Source organism: Gracilinanus agilis, chromosome 5 (genome assembly GCF_016433145.1).
Source record: "Gracilinanus agilis isolate LMUSP501 chromosome 5, AgileGrace, whole genome shotgun sequence".
Lineage (NCBI taxonomy): Eukaryota > Metazoa > Chordata > Mammalia > Didelphimorphia > Didelphidae > Gracilinanus > Gracilinanus agilis.
Window position 1 is genome coordinate 111,583,344 of NC_058134.1, and position 17,252 is coordinate 111,600,595.

At 39.4% G+C, this 17,252-nt stretch overlaps 1 protein-coding gene across 1 annotated transcript in view; it reads left to right on the forward strand.

Annotated features, from left to right (window-relative positions):
- The window catches only part of ATP6V0A4 (ATPase H+ transporting V0 subunit a4), a 66,375-nt gene that overhangs the window by 9,356 nt on the left and 39,767 nt on the right, over positions 1–17,252 (forward strand). Inside the window, exons 2-7 of the mRNA XM_044679385.1 lie at positions 147–280; positions 3,577–3,655; positions 5,775–5,869; positions 8,865–8,990; positions 11,324–11,418; positions 14,938–15,064. Coding sequence (XP_044535320.1) covers positions 164–280; positions 3,577–3,655; positions 5,775–5,869; positions 8,865–8,990; positions 11,324–11,418; positions 14,938–15,064 — 639 coding nt within the window. The 5' untranslated portion in view covers positions 147–163. The remainder of the gene's footprint in view (positions 1–146; positions 281–3,576; positions 3,656–5,774; positions 5,870–8,864; positions 8,991–11,323; positions 11,419–14,937; positions 15,065–17,252) is intronic.

Sequence of the window (17,252 nt, forward strand, 5' to 3'; positions counted from 1 at the left end):
GATGTGTATACCTCGTCTCAATTCTTTCTGGTTGCTTGAATTTACTATAGTTTTTCGGACCTGAAATATAGGTACCTTCTTTGATGTCTTGCTATGGTAACACGCCCATCACTTCAGTAACGTCCTTTTCCCCCTCCACGTTTCAGACCAAGACCGAGCCAACATGGCATCCATGTTTCGGAGTGAGGAGATGTGCCTGTCACAGCTGTTCCTGCAGGTGGAGGCTGCTTACTGTTGTATAGCAGAGCTTGGAGAACTGGGATTGGTTCAGTTTAAAGATGTAGGTACAGTATCATTTGGAGACACAGAGGGGTGGGAACCGGAGACTTAACGATTACTCTCTGCTTAGCCTTTTTGTTTCTGTGGGGTACCTTAAGGTTGATAAAGTTATAAACTTACAACCTGAGGGTTATAAGGTTTATAAAGTAGTTTTTCTCCTCCTTTCCCTGTGAATTATGTTGTAAGAGTTTTTTTTATTTTGTTTTTTAAAATGTGGGTCTATTTTTATTTGTAAGTGATGAAGGCTTTCCTTCTGGTGTGCTAAATTAGTGGAGACTTTGGGTAAAAGAATTTTTACAAGAGCCACCTAGTGGTTGTAAATCCCAGACTTCCTCTATCAGTATTTTTTCATTTTACAACTTGATCTGATGTTTCTTTAGTTATTTTTTGAAATCCTTTCTGTCTACTGTAAATCTTACAAATGTATCTGTGAATAGTAAATCTGCACTATTTCTTCCCTTTTGGAAGTTGCAAATTCCATAATCTGAAATTGTATCTTCCCTTTTCTCCCCGACATATTTAGAGACTGTATAAGCTTTAGGAAATCTCTGTCTTTTACTTAGTCTTAATTAGGTCTCACTCTGGGTCTAGGCTGAGCTTATAATAAACCTGTGGTTTTTTTTTTTTAAACCCTTAACTTCTGTCGTATCAATTTTAAGACAGAAGTACAGCAAGAGCTAGGCAATCGGGGTTGAGTGACTTATACAGGATCACACAGCTAGGAAGTGTCTGAAGCCAGATTTGAACCCAGGTCCTCCGAATTCCAGGCCTGGCACTCTATCCACTGTGTTACCTAGTTGCCCCTTAACTTGGTTTTCAGATGTCTTTCTGTTGAGAAGTGTCATGGGCAGCAATATCTATCAACAAATCATTTCATATTGTTTATTTCATTTTATTCTTATAAAAGCTTCCATGAGATATATGATGTAGTTGTTCACACTTATGTCACAGCTTAATATTTCCAACTGGTGTACCAGTATTATTCCTCCCAAGACCTTATTAGATGTTTTTTTCCCCAATTGCATGCAGAAACAGTTTTCGACATTTGTTTTCTGACATTTCGTGATCCAAATTCTTTTCCTCCCTCCCATCTCCCTTTCCTGAAGCAGTAAGCAATATATTATAGGTTATATATGTGCTCTCATGCAATACGTATTTCCCTATTGGTCATATTATGAAAGCAGGGTGTACAAGTATTATTAACCTTTTTTACTGATGAGAAAAAACCCTAAATGATGAAAAAAAAAAACCAACAACCCTTGTACACAGTCACGTGGCTAGAGTCAGGGTTCAAACTCTGATTTCTTAATCCCAGATCCAGCACTTTATGAAATTCCTCCAGAAATAACAGTGTTCCACATTAAAATATAATTTTTTTCCCTCTGTGGCAGTTTTTGGAAACTTCGAATTAGTTCAGTAATTTGATCCCTAGATATAATTAGCATAATGAGTCACTGAAACTTAAATACTTGCCTACACAGTTAAAATTTTTTCCTCAGATGTGAGTAGGATAATGGTTCATTGAATCTAATCTACCTAGATAGGTGGCATAGTAGATAGAGTGCTAGTCCTGCAATCAGGAAGACATGAGTTTAAATTCTGCTTCATATGATTTACTAGCTGAGTGACCTGGCCAAGTCAGTTAACCTCCGTGTGCCTCAGTTTCTTCCTCTGTAAAACAGTAATAATAATAATATCTACTCTGGGGTTGCTGTAAAGATCAACTGTGAAAATACTTGTAAAAGTGCTGTGCAAACCTTAAGGATTATATAAATGTTAGCTCTTATTAGTTGTGTGAACACAGGAAGTCCCTTAACATCCCATATCCTTAGTTAACTCATTTGCAGAATGGAGGTGGTACTCAATTTGACCTTTTATAATTTTGGAGACGACTCATATTTTTATCAATTTGGCTCAGTTCTCTATATATTTGAGCAATGTGGCCTTTACAAATTTGCTGTTAAATTTCCCCCTGGATTTTGCTTTCCTTCTAGTTTTGGCTGCACTGGTTTTGTTTGTGCAGAAAGTTTCTAATTTCATGTAGTTAAAATGATCAGTTTTACCTTCCATGATCACCCTCGCTTATCTCTCTTTTGGTCATAAACTCTTCCTTTATCTACAGATCTGATAGATAAATTTTCCCATGCTCCCCTTATTTGATACCTACCTTTATGACATGTATCCATTTTGACTTTATTTTGGTAAAATAATATGAGATCCTGGTCTATACCTACTTTCTGCCAAACTGCTTTCTAATTTCTCTAGTTGTTCTTGCTCCCCAAATCTTGAGTTTTGGGGCATATCAAGCATTAGGTTACTATGGTCAGTCAGAGAATTGACTGGGGCAATAAAGTGAATGTGGGTCAGAGAATATACTTGAACCCTGATTATCTTAACTTGTAGATCACACATATTCACTATGCCACACTGCTTCTATGTTGGCCAATGACAAAAATACCAGACTGAGATCTAGACTAAGGATTGAGGGATAAGACTTTTTCTTTTTCCTGTGGTGGAGATGATATTTGGAATTCTAATGGAGAGATGGGGATTCAGATAGTACCTAAGATTATTTCCTATTTATGCTGAATATAGTTTGTTTGTACAGTTATTTTTCATGTTGTCTTCCTCATTAGACTGTGACTTCCTTTAGAGCGAGAACTCCCTTTTGCCTTTTCTTTTTATCCCTAGTGCTTAGGGCAGTATCTGGCACATAGTAGGTGCTTAATAAATATTTAATGAATGATTGACAAGACTGTTGTTAGGATTAAATGAGTAATAAATGTAAAAAAAACTTTGCAAACTTTAAATATTTATAGAAATAAATTATATTTATTTATTTATTTATATAAAAGTTATAAATGCGTGTTCTTGTCATTTACTGGCCCTCACATTCTCATTGGAATGGGAATTTTAAGTTTCCCCTTAGTAGTAGGTTTGTGAAATTTCTTTTGTCTTCCCCCCTTCTCACCATGATCAAGCCCATACAAAGGGGCTGGCTATCTGAATCTTGATGGTTTTTCATTTTACTGAGCATGGAAGGGGCTCAGTTTGAAATTGAAATTGATGGAGTGGATGGAGCCACAAGTAAGGAACCCTTGGAAGTGAAACATTTTTAACTTTTGTTAGGTTTGGGGCAGATCCAAGTTCTTGCAAGGAGTATGGAGGGTACCTGAATGTGCCAGTCTGTCTCATGTAACTTTTTCAGAGTTTTTTAAAGGGAAGAAAAGGAATGAATAAAAGAGAAGATGCTAGCAGATAACTACTATTGCATTCTTTTTTTTTTTTTTTTTATAGCTAAATGCAAATGTGAACAGCTTCCAGCGAAAATTTGTGAATGAAGTCCGAAGGTGTGAGTCTTTGGAGAGGATCCTCCGTAAGTCAGAAACCTGCTAACTGTTTGAGAGAATTCTTTGGTCGGTAGCCACAGAACAGGGACTAAAGGGAGCTCATGCAATGCTAACAACAGAATAATACAGCTGCCACACATTGGCAGACTTTCTCTCCCAACGACTGTCTAGTCTTCTGTCTTTTACAGATACATAAAGGTTCCATTTATAGGATAAGCAGGGCTCCTCTGCACTTGAGTTTCAGCAACAATGGGGAACATCTCAAAACTGCCTTAATAAATCCATCCCACAATATTTCAGTTACTGTGTATACTATTCTCCTGGTTCTGCTTTTTTTACTCCACATCAGTTCATGGAAGTCTTTCCAGTTCTTATAGAAATCAATCAGTTCATCATTCCTTATAGCATAATAGTATTCCATCACCATTAGATACCACAATTTGTTCATCCATTTTCCCAACTGAGGGACATCCCCTCATTTTCCAATATTGCCACCACAAAAAGTGTAACTACAAATATTTGCACAAACAGGTACCTTCCAGTATTTTAAAGCTCATTTCCTATACACGGGCATTATAAGTTGTATTATAAAGGTGGTTATATGTTTTGATGAGCAAATCATTATTTTCCTTAAATCACATTCCATTTTAGCCTCCTTTTTTCCAAATGAAAACATCTTAGTCCTTTTCATCCTTTACAAGATTTTAGATCTTTATCATATTTTCCAGCTTTTAAAAAAATTCCTTCTTTGCAGCAATGAAGTCACCAAAACTATACATAGAATTTCAATGTTTAAGGCCCCCCCAAACCATAGCAATGAACATGCTTCATAGAATCCCTAGCTTCCTTTAAAGTTTACTCAAGTACTATTATTTAGAGCAGGGCTTCTTAATTTGGGGGGTGGGAATGCATCTTTTAGATTTGGGGGGGTCTATAAACTTGGAACAAATTCCATCTTTATTTGCACTAATCTCTAAATGAAGATTAGATTTCATTTTATGAATTATTTTTTAAACCCTTATCATCTGTCTTAGAATTGATGCCAAGGATCAAATGAGATGATATTTGTAAAGCTTTGTAAATAACTAGCTATTATTTTATAATTGGTTACCATGCTGGCACATGAAAGATTTCATACTGCGGACATATGTCACAAGCTGGGGGTTCCTTCATTCTTATATTCTTATTCCCTACCTCTTCTCTATCATCCTTCATAGCCCAGGCAAGTCCCTTCACTCCATAATAGCAGTGAGGGAAATGCTTCTGTACTGCTAAGATGATCCTTATCCTCAGTAAGTGAAATGTTTTTAGTTAGTTTGATCACAGTCTCCCTGGCTTCCTTTAAGACTCAGTTCAAGGGGCAGCTGGGTGGCTTAGTGGATAGAGTGCCAGGCCTAGAGTTGGGAGTACCTGGGTTCAAATCTGGTCTCAGACTCTTCCTAGCTGTGTGACCTTAGACAAGTCACTTAACCCCCACTGTCTAGCCCTTCCTGCTCTTCTACCGTGGAACTGATACCATTCAAAGAAAGAAGGTAAAGGTTAAAAAAAAAAAGACTCAATTCAAGTCCCATCTTTTGTAGGGGCACCTTTCCCAGTCTTCCTAGTCACTGGTACCTTCCCCCTAAGGCTATTTTTCTGTTTAGTCTGTATATAGCTGGACATGGTTATGTATGTGTCTCTTATTAGAATAAAATCGCCTTGAGGGCAGGGACTGTTTTTGCCTTTCCTCATACCCGTATCTCAGCACAGTTTCCCCGCCAGGAGTAAGAACTATGTAAATAAATGTCTGTCTTGTATTGAGTAATTGAACTCTTCTTTATTTTGGTTGGCCAGACTTGGGGTCTGGAGCCTCAGACTTTTATGAAGTTCAAGCCACAAGATGTCATCATTGACAACATCCTTAGAAGACTCAGTCTAGAGACAAGAAGAGGAGGAAATTGTGGGTGGGTTCTTCGAAGCCTGGCTGGGCTGGGCAGGACAGGTGAATTGGTCCAGATGGCCCTCATGGACTGGGAATTCCTGGACCCCTCTCATGTTGGAATGGCCCCTTTACCAGTTTTCTAGGTCAAAAGAGAGAAGATAAATTTCTGGATCAAGGCGATGATCCTTTAGCCTAATTTCTCTGATGTGTTTTTCCCCTCTTAGGTTTTCTAGAAGATGAGATGAGAGAGGAGATTGTGATCCAAATGCCTGAGAAATCCCCACAGACACCGCTGCCTAGGGAAATGATTGACCTCGAGGTATGTTTAGGATGTTCTACCAGTAAAGAGCACCTCGATAGAATGCCTCTGTCCCTTAGAGCACTGAAATCTGGGCTGATAATGCCTCATTTGCTGCAGGAGTTGAGGAAAATTGGCAGGTAGATTTCTAAAAAGTAGAGGAACTGGCTCTTAGATAACAGAGCTGGAAGGGACCTTAGAGGCTATCTAGCCCTTTTATAGTTAAGGAAACTGACTTGCCCAAGGCCATATACATAGAAAAATAAAAAGTGGGATTTGAGCCCATTGACTATTGTTTAGCCAGTTTTCAGTTGTGTCCAGCCCCATTTGGGGTTTGCTTGGCAAAGATATTGGTGTGACTTGCCATTTATAAGGAAACAAGTAAACATAAGGAGGCAAGTAAAGTCTCATAGTAAGGGTCTGAGGCTAGATTTGAACTCAGGGAGATGAGTCTTCTTGACTCCAAACCTGGCACTCTTATCTACTATACCATTTAGATCCTCTAACTCAGTGATGGGCAAACTTTTTAAAGAGGGGGCCAAAGGAAAGGAAATGCTCATCTGTCAGTCTGTTTCTAAGGCAAGTCTTTTGAAGTTTTACTGTATTGTATCCTAATCATTGTATTTGTCAGATTAGGAATAATGTTGCTTGCAGATGTATAGAACATTTCAGCCCCCACCCCCACCCCCATCTGGCCCTCAGGCTGAAGTTTGCCCATCACTGCTCTAACTCTATTTTTTTTTTATTCAATTTTTATTTTTTAGAAAATTTTTCCATGGTTCCATGATTCATGTTCTTACTCTTCCCTCCAACCTCCCTAACTGTGGAGAGTGGAGAAGGGACACACTGTGGCCTTTAACCTCTCCCACTAGAGGTCTGGTATCCTTATCTTAAGAAGAATGGGAGAGCCACAAGGCAGGAGGAAAAAAGGGAGACACTTTGCTATGTGCTAGATATTTTCTTGACTCCTACTACTGAAGCTAGTGGCCTTAGCATCAGCATATTGAAGAGATAAATAATGGGAAGAAATGAATCTTGGCTCCATCTGAGATGGAATGGAATGGATTCAAGAGTGCACATGACTGTGTGACCCTGGGCAAGTCACTTGACCCCCATTGCCTAGCCCTTACTGCTCTTCTGCCTTGGAACCAATACACAGTATTGATTCTAAGTTGGAAGGGAAGGGTTTAAAAAAAAAAAAGAAAAAAGTGCACATGAGCTTAAGGTGAGACCATTTGAGAATAGGAAGAATAATACATTTGTCAGTAACCTGTAGGGTTGATCTTGGGTCTTTCCCTTGTGTGGTCATACCTTCCTGGAGTGTACTTTCTCAGGCTACACCCCTCAGGATTTGCCCTAAGTAAAAATATCGACACCTAGGACTCCAAATAAGATCCAGCTCTATCTAGCTTTACTCTGCAATAACCTGCTGGCAAATCTGTCTTTGTCAAGTGTTTCCTCATTCTGATCCATACTCCATTCAACCATTGAAGTGATTTCCTAAAACTCTGGTCTGATCATGTTACCTTCTCCCCCTCAATAAACTTCAGTTGTTCCCTATGTCTACAAGATCAAGCACAAAATCCTGTTTGATTGGTATTCAGAGCCCTTCATAACTAGCCCTTTCCTGCCTTTTCCATCTTTTTCTACCTTATTTCCTCACACATACTTTTTTATCCAATGACACTAGACTCTGTACCTTTTCATGAACAAGACACTTTATCACTCTCCTCTGCATATTTTCTCTGGCTGCCTCCCAGGTCTGAACTGCTCTCCTTCCTCTTCTTTTGCCTATTGGCTTCCTTTAAGTTTCAGCAAAATACCACCTTCTATAGGAAGCCTTTCCAACCCTTCTTAATTCTAATTTCGTCTTTCTTTTAATTTCCTACTCATACTGCATATAGCTCGTTTGTACATATTTTTTTTTTAAACCCTTGTACTTCGGTGTATTGTCTCATAGGTGGAAGAGTGGTAAGGGTGGGCAATGGGGGTCAAGTGACTTGCCCAGGGTCACACAGCTGGGAAGTGGCTGAGGCCGGGTTTGAACCTAGGACCTCCCGTCTCTAGGCCTGACTCTCACTCCACTGAGCTACCCAGCTGCCTGTACATATTTTTTGACTTGTCTTCTCTATTAGATCGTGAGCTCCTTGAGGATGGAGATTACCTTTTGCCAATTTTTTTTTGGTATCCCTAGTACTTAGCACAATGCCTGGCCATAGAAGCTGCTTAATGAATCTTCAGTTCACTCACTAGCTATATTGTGCCAGATGAAGTGACACCTAATTTTCTGGGAATGGATTTTGGTGATGTTATGTAGGAGTTGGAACTTTGGAGTTGGAGCCAGAAAGAAATGGAATCAAATTCTTTTCACTAGATTTATAACTCTGGGCTTCACCTCTCTCATTTCCTTTTATAAAATTAGATTAATTCTTTCTACCTTTGGGGGCTGAGTCAATCAAATGAGATATTGCAGATCAGACCATAGTGAGCTATTATTGTGGACCTTTGGTTTTGTAACTGGAATGAGAGTAAAGGTAAGGTCTGTGAATGATGGAAGAATAACCCGTGGAATTTAATCTGAATAATTCACCATAGATGCAAGTGGGCATCATATTTCCACATTGGAATTTTCTACTGGATTGAGTTATTCTCAAACCTCCCTTTTTGTTTTGTCAGCTAGGTTGTAAGATAGATAGAGCCCTCAACCTGAGTCAGGAAGACTCATCTTCCTGAATTCAAATGTGGTGTCAGATATTTATTAGCTATGCGACCCTGGGAAAGTCATTTAACCCTGTTTGCCTCAGTTCCTCATCTATAAAATGAGCTGGAAAAGGAAGAAAAACCCCACAAGGGGTCACAAAGAGTTGGACACAACTGAAAAAAAAATGACTGACCCAAAGTGGCTTGAAGACTGTGCCTTTGTCTTTTAGTTTTCTGAAGTTATTAACTTTATTATTCACACTGAGAGTGTCCAGAATACTTGCAAAGTTGTTCCCCCTTTCTTTTTCTTTTTAAGATTGTTCTGGAAAAGTTGGAGAGAGAACTGCAGGAAGCCAACCAGAACCAACAGGCTCTGAAGACCAGCTTCTTGCAACTGTCAGAACTCAAATATCTCCTGAAGAAAACTCAAGACTTCTTTGAGGTGATGATTTGGGCTGGAGTGGAAGGAGAGTCCACATTCTTTCATTTGGAACACTAGGCAATTTGATTTGGAATAGGAAGAAATCACTCTCTATTTTTATATTCCATATGGGTGGGACAAAAGATGGGGGATAGACTTGGGGAAAGAGGAAGCAGCATTATAAAAGGCAATAAGATTACACTGAGTCCATCAAGTGATAGCCTGAATGGAGTAGAACTCTGCATGTACTAGACACTCATGAATACACTTTAGGGGCAAGATAGGTCACCAGGCACAAAAAGCTTAGACTCACTAGCTTCCTTACTCTGGGCAAATCACTTAATGTCCTCATTTGTAAAATAGGGATAATAATAGCACCTACCTCCCAGGATTATTGTGAATACCTGCGCCTTGTACAGAAAAGGTGATGCATAAATGTTAGTTAAGGGTTTGACTAAATGTATGAGAATTCTAAATTAATATTGTGATCACTGATTTAAAAATATAGCTCAAGCCAAAATGACTTTTAGTAGTTTTATTTATATAGAGGTAGAAAGAGTGAAAGTAGAGAAATGTAAGAAGAGGTTAGAGAAGATGTCTAGCCTATCACACTAAATGTTGCTCCGGTGCCCTGCTCAGTTCAGCAGGGCTTGTTAACCCTGGATTGGAGGACCCGGTGTTTCACTCACGTGGTCTCCTCCAAGAGGAGAAGGCCTCTCCAGAACTAATCTCTCCAGAAGCCAGGAAAGGAAGGCCATCTACTCATTCACCCAAGACAGACTCCAAAGGAGAAGATCTAGGAGTAGTCCTCCCAGAAGCAGTTTAAGAGCCAAACTCCCAGTCCAACCTGACTCATCAGGAGAAGATCCAAGCTGAAGATCAAAGGAGCAGTCTCAAAAGCCAAGGTCACCTCCAAGAGGCAAGTCACCAGCCAAAGTTCCAAGACAAAGATTCAAGTGGAAAACTCTTTGGTCAGGAATTTCAGGACTTCCTGTCCCTTCCTCCATTTTAAGGGAACCAATTTCAGTCTTTAAATTTGCCTAGCACTGCCCAGGGGCAGGGCAGTCACCTGGGCTTTTCACCTCTCCTTCTCTGAGGGTATAAACTCTTAAGGATTCACAAATTTCTGACTGATTGAGTTAAAAGGGTGGAGCTCTCCAAGTAAGTGATTTGTGAGCTCCCTTACTTAGTGTTAAGTAGGGGTGTTTAAGGTTTTGGTTGATTAACTCAAAATAGACAAAGAGAATAAAGAATTTCTTTTTTACAATTCCCTCTGTGATTCTTTGGGAGACTAGTTTCCCCAATGAATCTTTTAACATAACCAGCTTATACCTCTAAAGGTCTTCTAGCTACAGGTGCATACCATATTGCACTTTTTAAGAGGAAACTACAATAGTTAGAGATAAGAGGGAAATAGAAGAGAGAAAGAGAGCAAAACCAATGTTTGCTAAGTGTATTGACAAAAATCTAACTAGGGGCTGTCCCCTTTGGCATAAGAGTTTACATTCAGAATAAATGTAGTCAACCCCCTTCAGTTCAATTGATTATATCACAAAGTTCATTCTGCATCTTCTGATGCAGTGGAGGTTTTTTTTGTGGTACTTTCTCCCAACAGTTCATTTTCTTGATTCAAGGAGTTAGCTAGTGGGCTTCTTCCTGAAATTTTTCTCAAAAAATTTCTCCTGGATCTTCTCCTTTGGAGTCCATCTTGGGAGAGTGAATAACTGGCCTTCCTTTCCTGGTTTCTGGAGAGATTAGTTTCAGAGAGGTCTTCCCCTCTTGAAGGAGGCTGCGTGAGTGAAACACCGGGTCCTCTGGTTGAGGATTAACAAGCCCTGCTGGGCTGAGTCGGGCACTGGAGCAACATTTAGTGTGATAGGCTAGACATCTTGTCTACCCTCTTCTTACATTTCTCTACTTTCACTCTTTCCACCTCTTTGTAAATAAAACTACTAAAAGTCATTTAGGCTTTAGCTATAATATTTTAAAATTGGTGACCACAATATTAATTTAGAGTTCTCATATATTTAGTCAAACTCTTAATTTCATTCCTTACATTTTTTTTTATTATTTATGTTGTTTCAATATGAAAGCATTATCATCTCAGTAAAATTGGGAGGAGTCTGAAGGAGCAGATACCAAATAATGTTCAGATAAAAGCAACAGGTGGTAAAAGGTATCCCCATCCCCATTTGGGTTTTTGCTAGGGAAAGATTGGGAAACACTTTCTCATATGCCAAAAAACAGAGCCATTAATACTTTAATTCTTACCATCTTTAAAACAAGTAAGAGATTCTGCCTTTAAAGATGTTTAGAAATATGTGAATTCAATGGATTGTGTTTTGACTTTTCAGACTGAAACCAGCTTAAATGATGATTTCTTTAGCGAAGACACCTCTGGCCTCCTGGAGCTAAGGAGCATCCCTTCAGCAGTGGCTGGGAAGCTGGGGTTAGTACACTGACTCTACCCACACTCATGTTCTCAACACTTTCTTTAATTCTGATTTGAAGCTTGGCTTACTAAAATTCTTTTTATATTCATGTCCTTAGTGTCCCCTAAAAGCCTATCTTCTCAAGGGCACCTCAGACAGGGAAATACAAAACCTTCATATTGTGAAAGAAACAAGTGGTTGTTTTTGGGATGGGAGAGAGTGATGATAGTGCTTAAATTGAGAGTTTAGGAGTCCCAGGTTACAATCTTAGTTTTAATCCTTACTTTACTACCCTATGTGACCTTGAGCAAGTCACTTAAACTCTGTTTTTGTTGGCTCATCTGTAAAATGGAGTTAATAACAGACTACAACTGATATCTCTTCTTGAATAGAGCTGTGGAAAAAGGTTAAGAGGCAGCCTGTAGTAGGAAGAGAGGGCAGGTCCTAGAGTCTAGATGGCCAGGACCAAGTCCCACCTCCCACCCATCCTAGCTCCATGATGGTAGGCAATTCACTTAACTAACTTCTCAGTGTCCCAGGCAACTCATTAAGATTTCAAACTCAGTGTTATGGAGAGAATTGCCTGTATGGATAAAATCACAGTCCATCCCTTGTATATATAAGAATATACTCAAAGTAGCTAGATGGTCCACTGAATAGAGATTTCTATATATAGAGTCACCAAGAAGAGTTCAAATATGATCTCAGATACTTCTAGCTGGGTAACCCTTGGTAAGTCAATTAACCTCTGTCTGCCTCAGTTTCCTCGTCTATGAAATGAAGTTAATAATTGCACCAGTCCTGTTGTGAAGATAAATGAGTTAATATTTGTATATTTTCAATACATAAATATTAGCTATTATTTTAAGCTTTTAATATTAAATTGTACTAAGACTTCTGGGACAATTATTTTTGTTTAAATTTTTTTGTTTAATTTTATTTTTTCTAATTATATGTAAAACTAATTTTTAACATTCATTTAAAAAATTTTTGAGTTTCAAATTCTTTTCCTTCCTTCCTACCCTTCCCTCTCCTTGAGAAGGCAAGCAATTTCATATAGATTATACATGTATAGTCATGTAATTTATTTCCATAGTAGCCATATTGTGAAAGAGGACACAGACCAACCCCTCCAACCCCTCCCCTGCCAAGACAAACAAATAAACTAAGAAAGTAGAAAAAAAAAGTAGGCTTCAAACTGCATTTAGACTCCTTCAAATCTTTCTGTGGAGGTGGATAATGTTTTTTTTTTACAAATTGTTGAATAGCTAATTCATTCACGGTTGATCATCATACACTATTGCTGTTACTATGTATACCATTCTGCTTCTGCTCAATTCACTCTGCATCAGTATAAGTAAATCTTCCCAGGTTTTTCTGAAACTGTTCTGCTTGTCATTTCTTATAAGGCAATAGTGTTCTGTTATAATCACATGCCACAACTTGTTAGTCAGCCCCCAGTTGATGGACATTCCTTCAGTTTCCAGTTTTTTGCCATCACAAAGAGAACTACTATAAACACTTTTGAACATACAGCTCCTTTTCCCTTTTTTGAAAAAAGAATCTTTGGAATACAGATCTAATATGGGATAATTTTTGATGAGTTACAATGCAATCACCCAAAAGCCTATACAAGAGGAGGGTAGAGGTCCTCAATGGAACTTAGTCTGACCCTGTTTTTACTCTTCCTTTTAACACACACAGTTTAGAATGCTAATTTGTGGATCTAAGTGATCATTTATACTATTTTCCAGTAAGAAAACTTGTTGGCATCAGTGAAGCACCTACAAAGTACCAGACATTGTATCAAGCACTCTACAGGTGCCAAACGTTTGTGATTTTTTTTGAAATGGGCTTAAGGGGGAAAAAGATGTTCCAGATGTTCCAGTTGTGTCTCACCTTTCAGTAACAATAGATGTTTCAAACACCAAATGGAAAGAGTTATTGAGAAATAATGGCACAAATTCAAAAGTGACCATTAACATGGGTAGTAATCGTTTCAGTGTGAATTGAAATTTTATGAAGGTTTGTGGCTGAGATAATTTGGTATGTTTAGGAGACAAAGGGTAGGACATGAACATATGACCTAAGTCATTTTATGGTGGGAATTATTTTTTTAAAACCCTTACCTTTTGTCTTAGAATCAATAATAAGTATTTATTCCAAGGCAGATGAGTGGTAAAGGCTAGGCAATGGAGGTTAAGTGACTTGTCCAGGGTCACATAGCTAGGTGGTACCTGAGGCCAGATTTGAACCCAGGACTTCCTCTTTCCAGGCCTGGATTTCAATCCACTGAGTCACATAGCTGCTCCATATGGTGTGAATTATTCTCAAAAAACACATGTAATGTACCTATGACCATAATCTTCATTATAAGTGTCAGGTTGCTAAGGCATGTGAATATTTTTTTGCCATAGTTGAGACTAGTTGTTTTATTTTAAACCCTTACATTATGTATGACTTCTAAGACAAAAAAAGAATGTCTAGGTCTAGGCAATGGGGGTTAAGTGACTTGCACAGGGTCATACAGCCAGGAAGCATCTGGGGCTACATTTGAACCCCGGTCTTTCCAACTCCAAACTTATCAATTATGCTACCATGGTGCCCCTTGAATGAATATGGGTCTAAAAGAATGTAGCAACATCTTAAGAATATGAGATTCTCTGAAAGTTTTTGCAAAATCGACCATTCTCATTTTACAGATGGTTATACTAAAGTCTTATGATGGAGGGAAGCACAGTGGATATAGCACCAAGTCTGGAGTCAGGAGAACCTGGGTTCAGATCTGACCTTAGGTGCTTCCTAGCTATATGATCCTGGGCAAGTCATTTAATCCCATTCGCCTAGTTCTTGCCTTTCTGTGTTAGAGCTGCTAAGATAGAAAATAAGGCTTAAAAAAAAGTCTCACGAGACTCATCTATTTCTTTGTGTCACAGAATAACCCAGTAATACACATGTAGATACTTACATACACATGCACACATAGCTGAATGCACATGTCATAATAATTCATACTTATATAAAACTTTGTAATTTACAGGATATTTTTTTCTCCAACAATCCACTGCATAGGTTTTAGAAATATTATTATCTCCATTTTATAGATGGGGAAACAGCTTCACAGAGGCTAACTGTTTGCCCCAGGACAGAGTGAAGAAATGGGAGGTCCTAGAGATGGGAGGTCCTGGGATCAAATCTGGCCTCAGACACTTCCTAGCTGCATGACCTTGGGCAAGTCACTTAACCCCCATTGCCTAGACTTTACTGCTCTTCTGCCTTGGAGCCAATATTGACTCCAAGACGGAAGGTAAGCATTTAAAAAAAAAAAAGAAAAGAAAAGAAAAAAGAAATGGGAAGTAAGCATTTGTGTTTTCCTGATGCCATGAGATTGATTTTGTGTATGTGTCCCCCTCTGAGACGACTGTTGTCCTTCACACAGATGCCGCATCTCTCCCTGTCTCCCCCATACTTCCTTAGTTGTTATAGTACATTTAAATGACTCAGGAACATTTTTGTTCTTATAACCTACTATTCAGGTTCACGGCTGGTGTCATAAACAGGGAGAGGATGGGTCCCTTTGAGCGCTTACTGTGGCGAGTTTGCCGAGGAAACATCTATATGAAGTACACTGAGATGGATACCCTCCTTGAGGATCCTGTCACAGTGGGTATCTCGGGCTGCTCCTCTCTGTGGCCCTTACGGGACGCTGGTCCATCACCTCACTCTCCTCACCAAAGGGCCACCTTCTTCTAAGACAGAGCGAAGGAGTCAATATGGGTTTTTCTAGCATTTTGTTCTAAAGATGCTGCTCTGGTGATGTTTATCATCTCTTCATAATTTTAGTTTCTTTTCGATATTTTTACAATTTAAAAAAGACAACTTACCTTCCATCTTAGAATACATGCTGTCTATTGGTTCTAAGGCAGAAGAGCAGTAAGGGCTAGGCAATGGGGGTTAAGTGACTTGCCCAGGGTCACACGGCTAGGAAGTGTGAAGTCAATGTGAACCCAGAACATCCTGTCTCTATAAAATATTGATTCTAAGGTAGAAATGCAGTAAAGGCTAGGCAATGGGGGTTGGGTGACTTGCCCTGGATCACACAGCTAGGAAATGTCTTAGGTCACATTTCAACCCCAGGATTTCCTGTCTCTGCTAAGTATTGGTTCTAAGGCAGAAGAGTGCTAAGGGCTAGGCAATGGGGGTTAAATGACGTGCCCAGCTGGAAAATGTCTTAGAACCAATAGACAGCATGTTTTCTAAGATGGAAGGTAAATTGTCTTTTTTAAATTGTAAAAAGATTGAAAAGAAACTAAAATTATGAAGAGATGATAAACATCACCGGAGCAGCATCTTTAGAATGTCTGAGGCTGCATTTAAACCCAGGAATTCCTGATTCCCAGCCTGGCTCTTTGTCCACTGAGCTTCTTAGCTATCCCCTTTTTCAATCTTTTAAAAGAAATGTATTTGGGTTTCTCAAAAAAGCCCAAAACAGATGTCATGCCTAAAACTTGGACAAACTGTTATCAGGAGACAGTGCTGTACTTGGATTCAGGAAGACTTGAGTTCAAATCTACCCTCAGACACTTAGTAGTGTAACCCCGGACAATTAATTAGATAATTGCCTCTTATCTGTAAAAAGGGAATGATTAAAATAGCACCTCCTTCCCAGATTGTCCTGAGGATGAAAGGAGATACTTGTGAAGCTTTGTGAACCTTAGAATGCTGTCCAAATGCTAGTTATGATGCTGACAACGCGCCCACCATCGATGTTATATCAATCACAGGATGCCATGGCTACACCTTAGACTCAATCATGATTTGAGGGTTACACCCCTGCCAGTATTCCCAATTTGGAAAATCCCATCATCTGAGCACAACCTGGATCCCTTTTTCTTTTTTCCCTCCTGCTAAACTCACTCTTTATCTTTGCAGTGATCACTCAGGCTGTCCCTACTCAATCTTTCTTCCTTCCATTTGACTCCTACCAGCCCTGGTCTCGTACCCTGCTGCCCCTGTATTGTTGTTCTGGCTCAGCTTTGGCTGACCCTGGGATCCATCCCCAAAGGTTACGTCTGCTACCGGCCTGAAATTCATGGTTTCCCAACCTTCTGCTCTTCTCAATCTGGGAATCCTCACGCTTGAGCAACCCGCACCATCTGATTTCTGCATTCCGGTGCCAGGACTGCTGAGCGATCCCGGAGCCAGACAAGAAAGTGAGGGGATTTTACCCATTACAAACTGATGGTGCAGAGCTTGTGGCTGCTTTGGGACAGTCTTAACTTTTCTTCTTTTCATTTGTAAATTGTATCTTTTGTTTTTATATTGTCTGTTTCCCTTTACATGACTTTCATCATCCCCTTCTAACCAAGTTACTCAGTGGTTAGAGTGCTGGATCTGGAGTCAGGAAGACCTGAGTTCAAGTCTAGCATCAGGCAGTTAGTTGGCTGGATGGTGGAGTGCCTGGCCTGAAAACGGGAAAACTCACCTTCTTGAGTTCAAATCCAACCTCAGACATTTACCCAGATGTGTGAGCCTGAGCAAGTCACTTAACCCTCTTCCGTGCCATTTCCTCATTTGTTAAATGAGCTGGAGAAGGAAATGGCAAACCACTCCAGTGTCTTTGCCAAGAAAACCCCAAAATGGGGTCACGAGGAATTTAAAGTAACTGAATAACAACAAAACTCAGGCCCTTAGTAGTTGTGTGGCCCTCAGCATCACTTAGCTTCCCTATCAGCAAAAAGGGGGTAAAAGGGGATAATAATGGCATTTACCTTCTAGGGCTGTCCTAATAAAATGGTAGAATATCTGTAAGGTGCTTTGCAAATCTTAAGGTGTTATCTTCAACTACTAT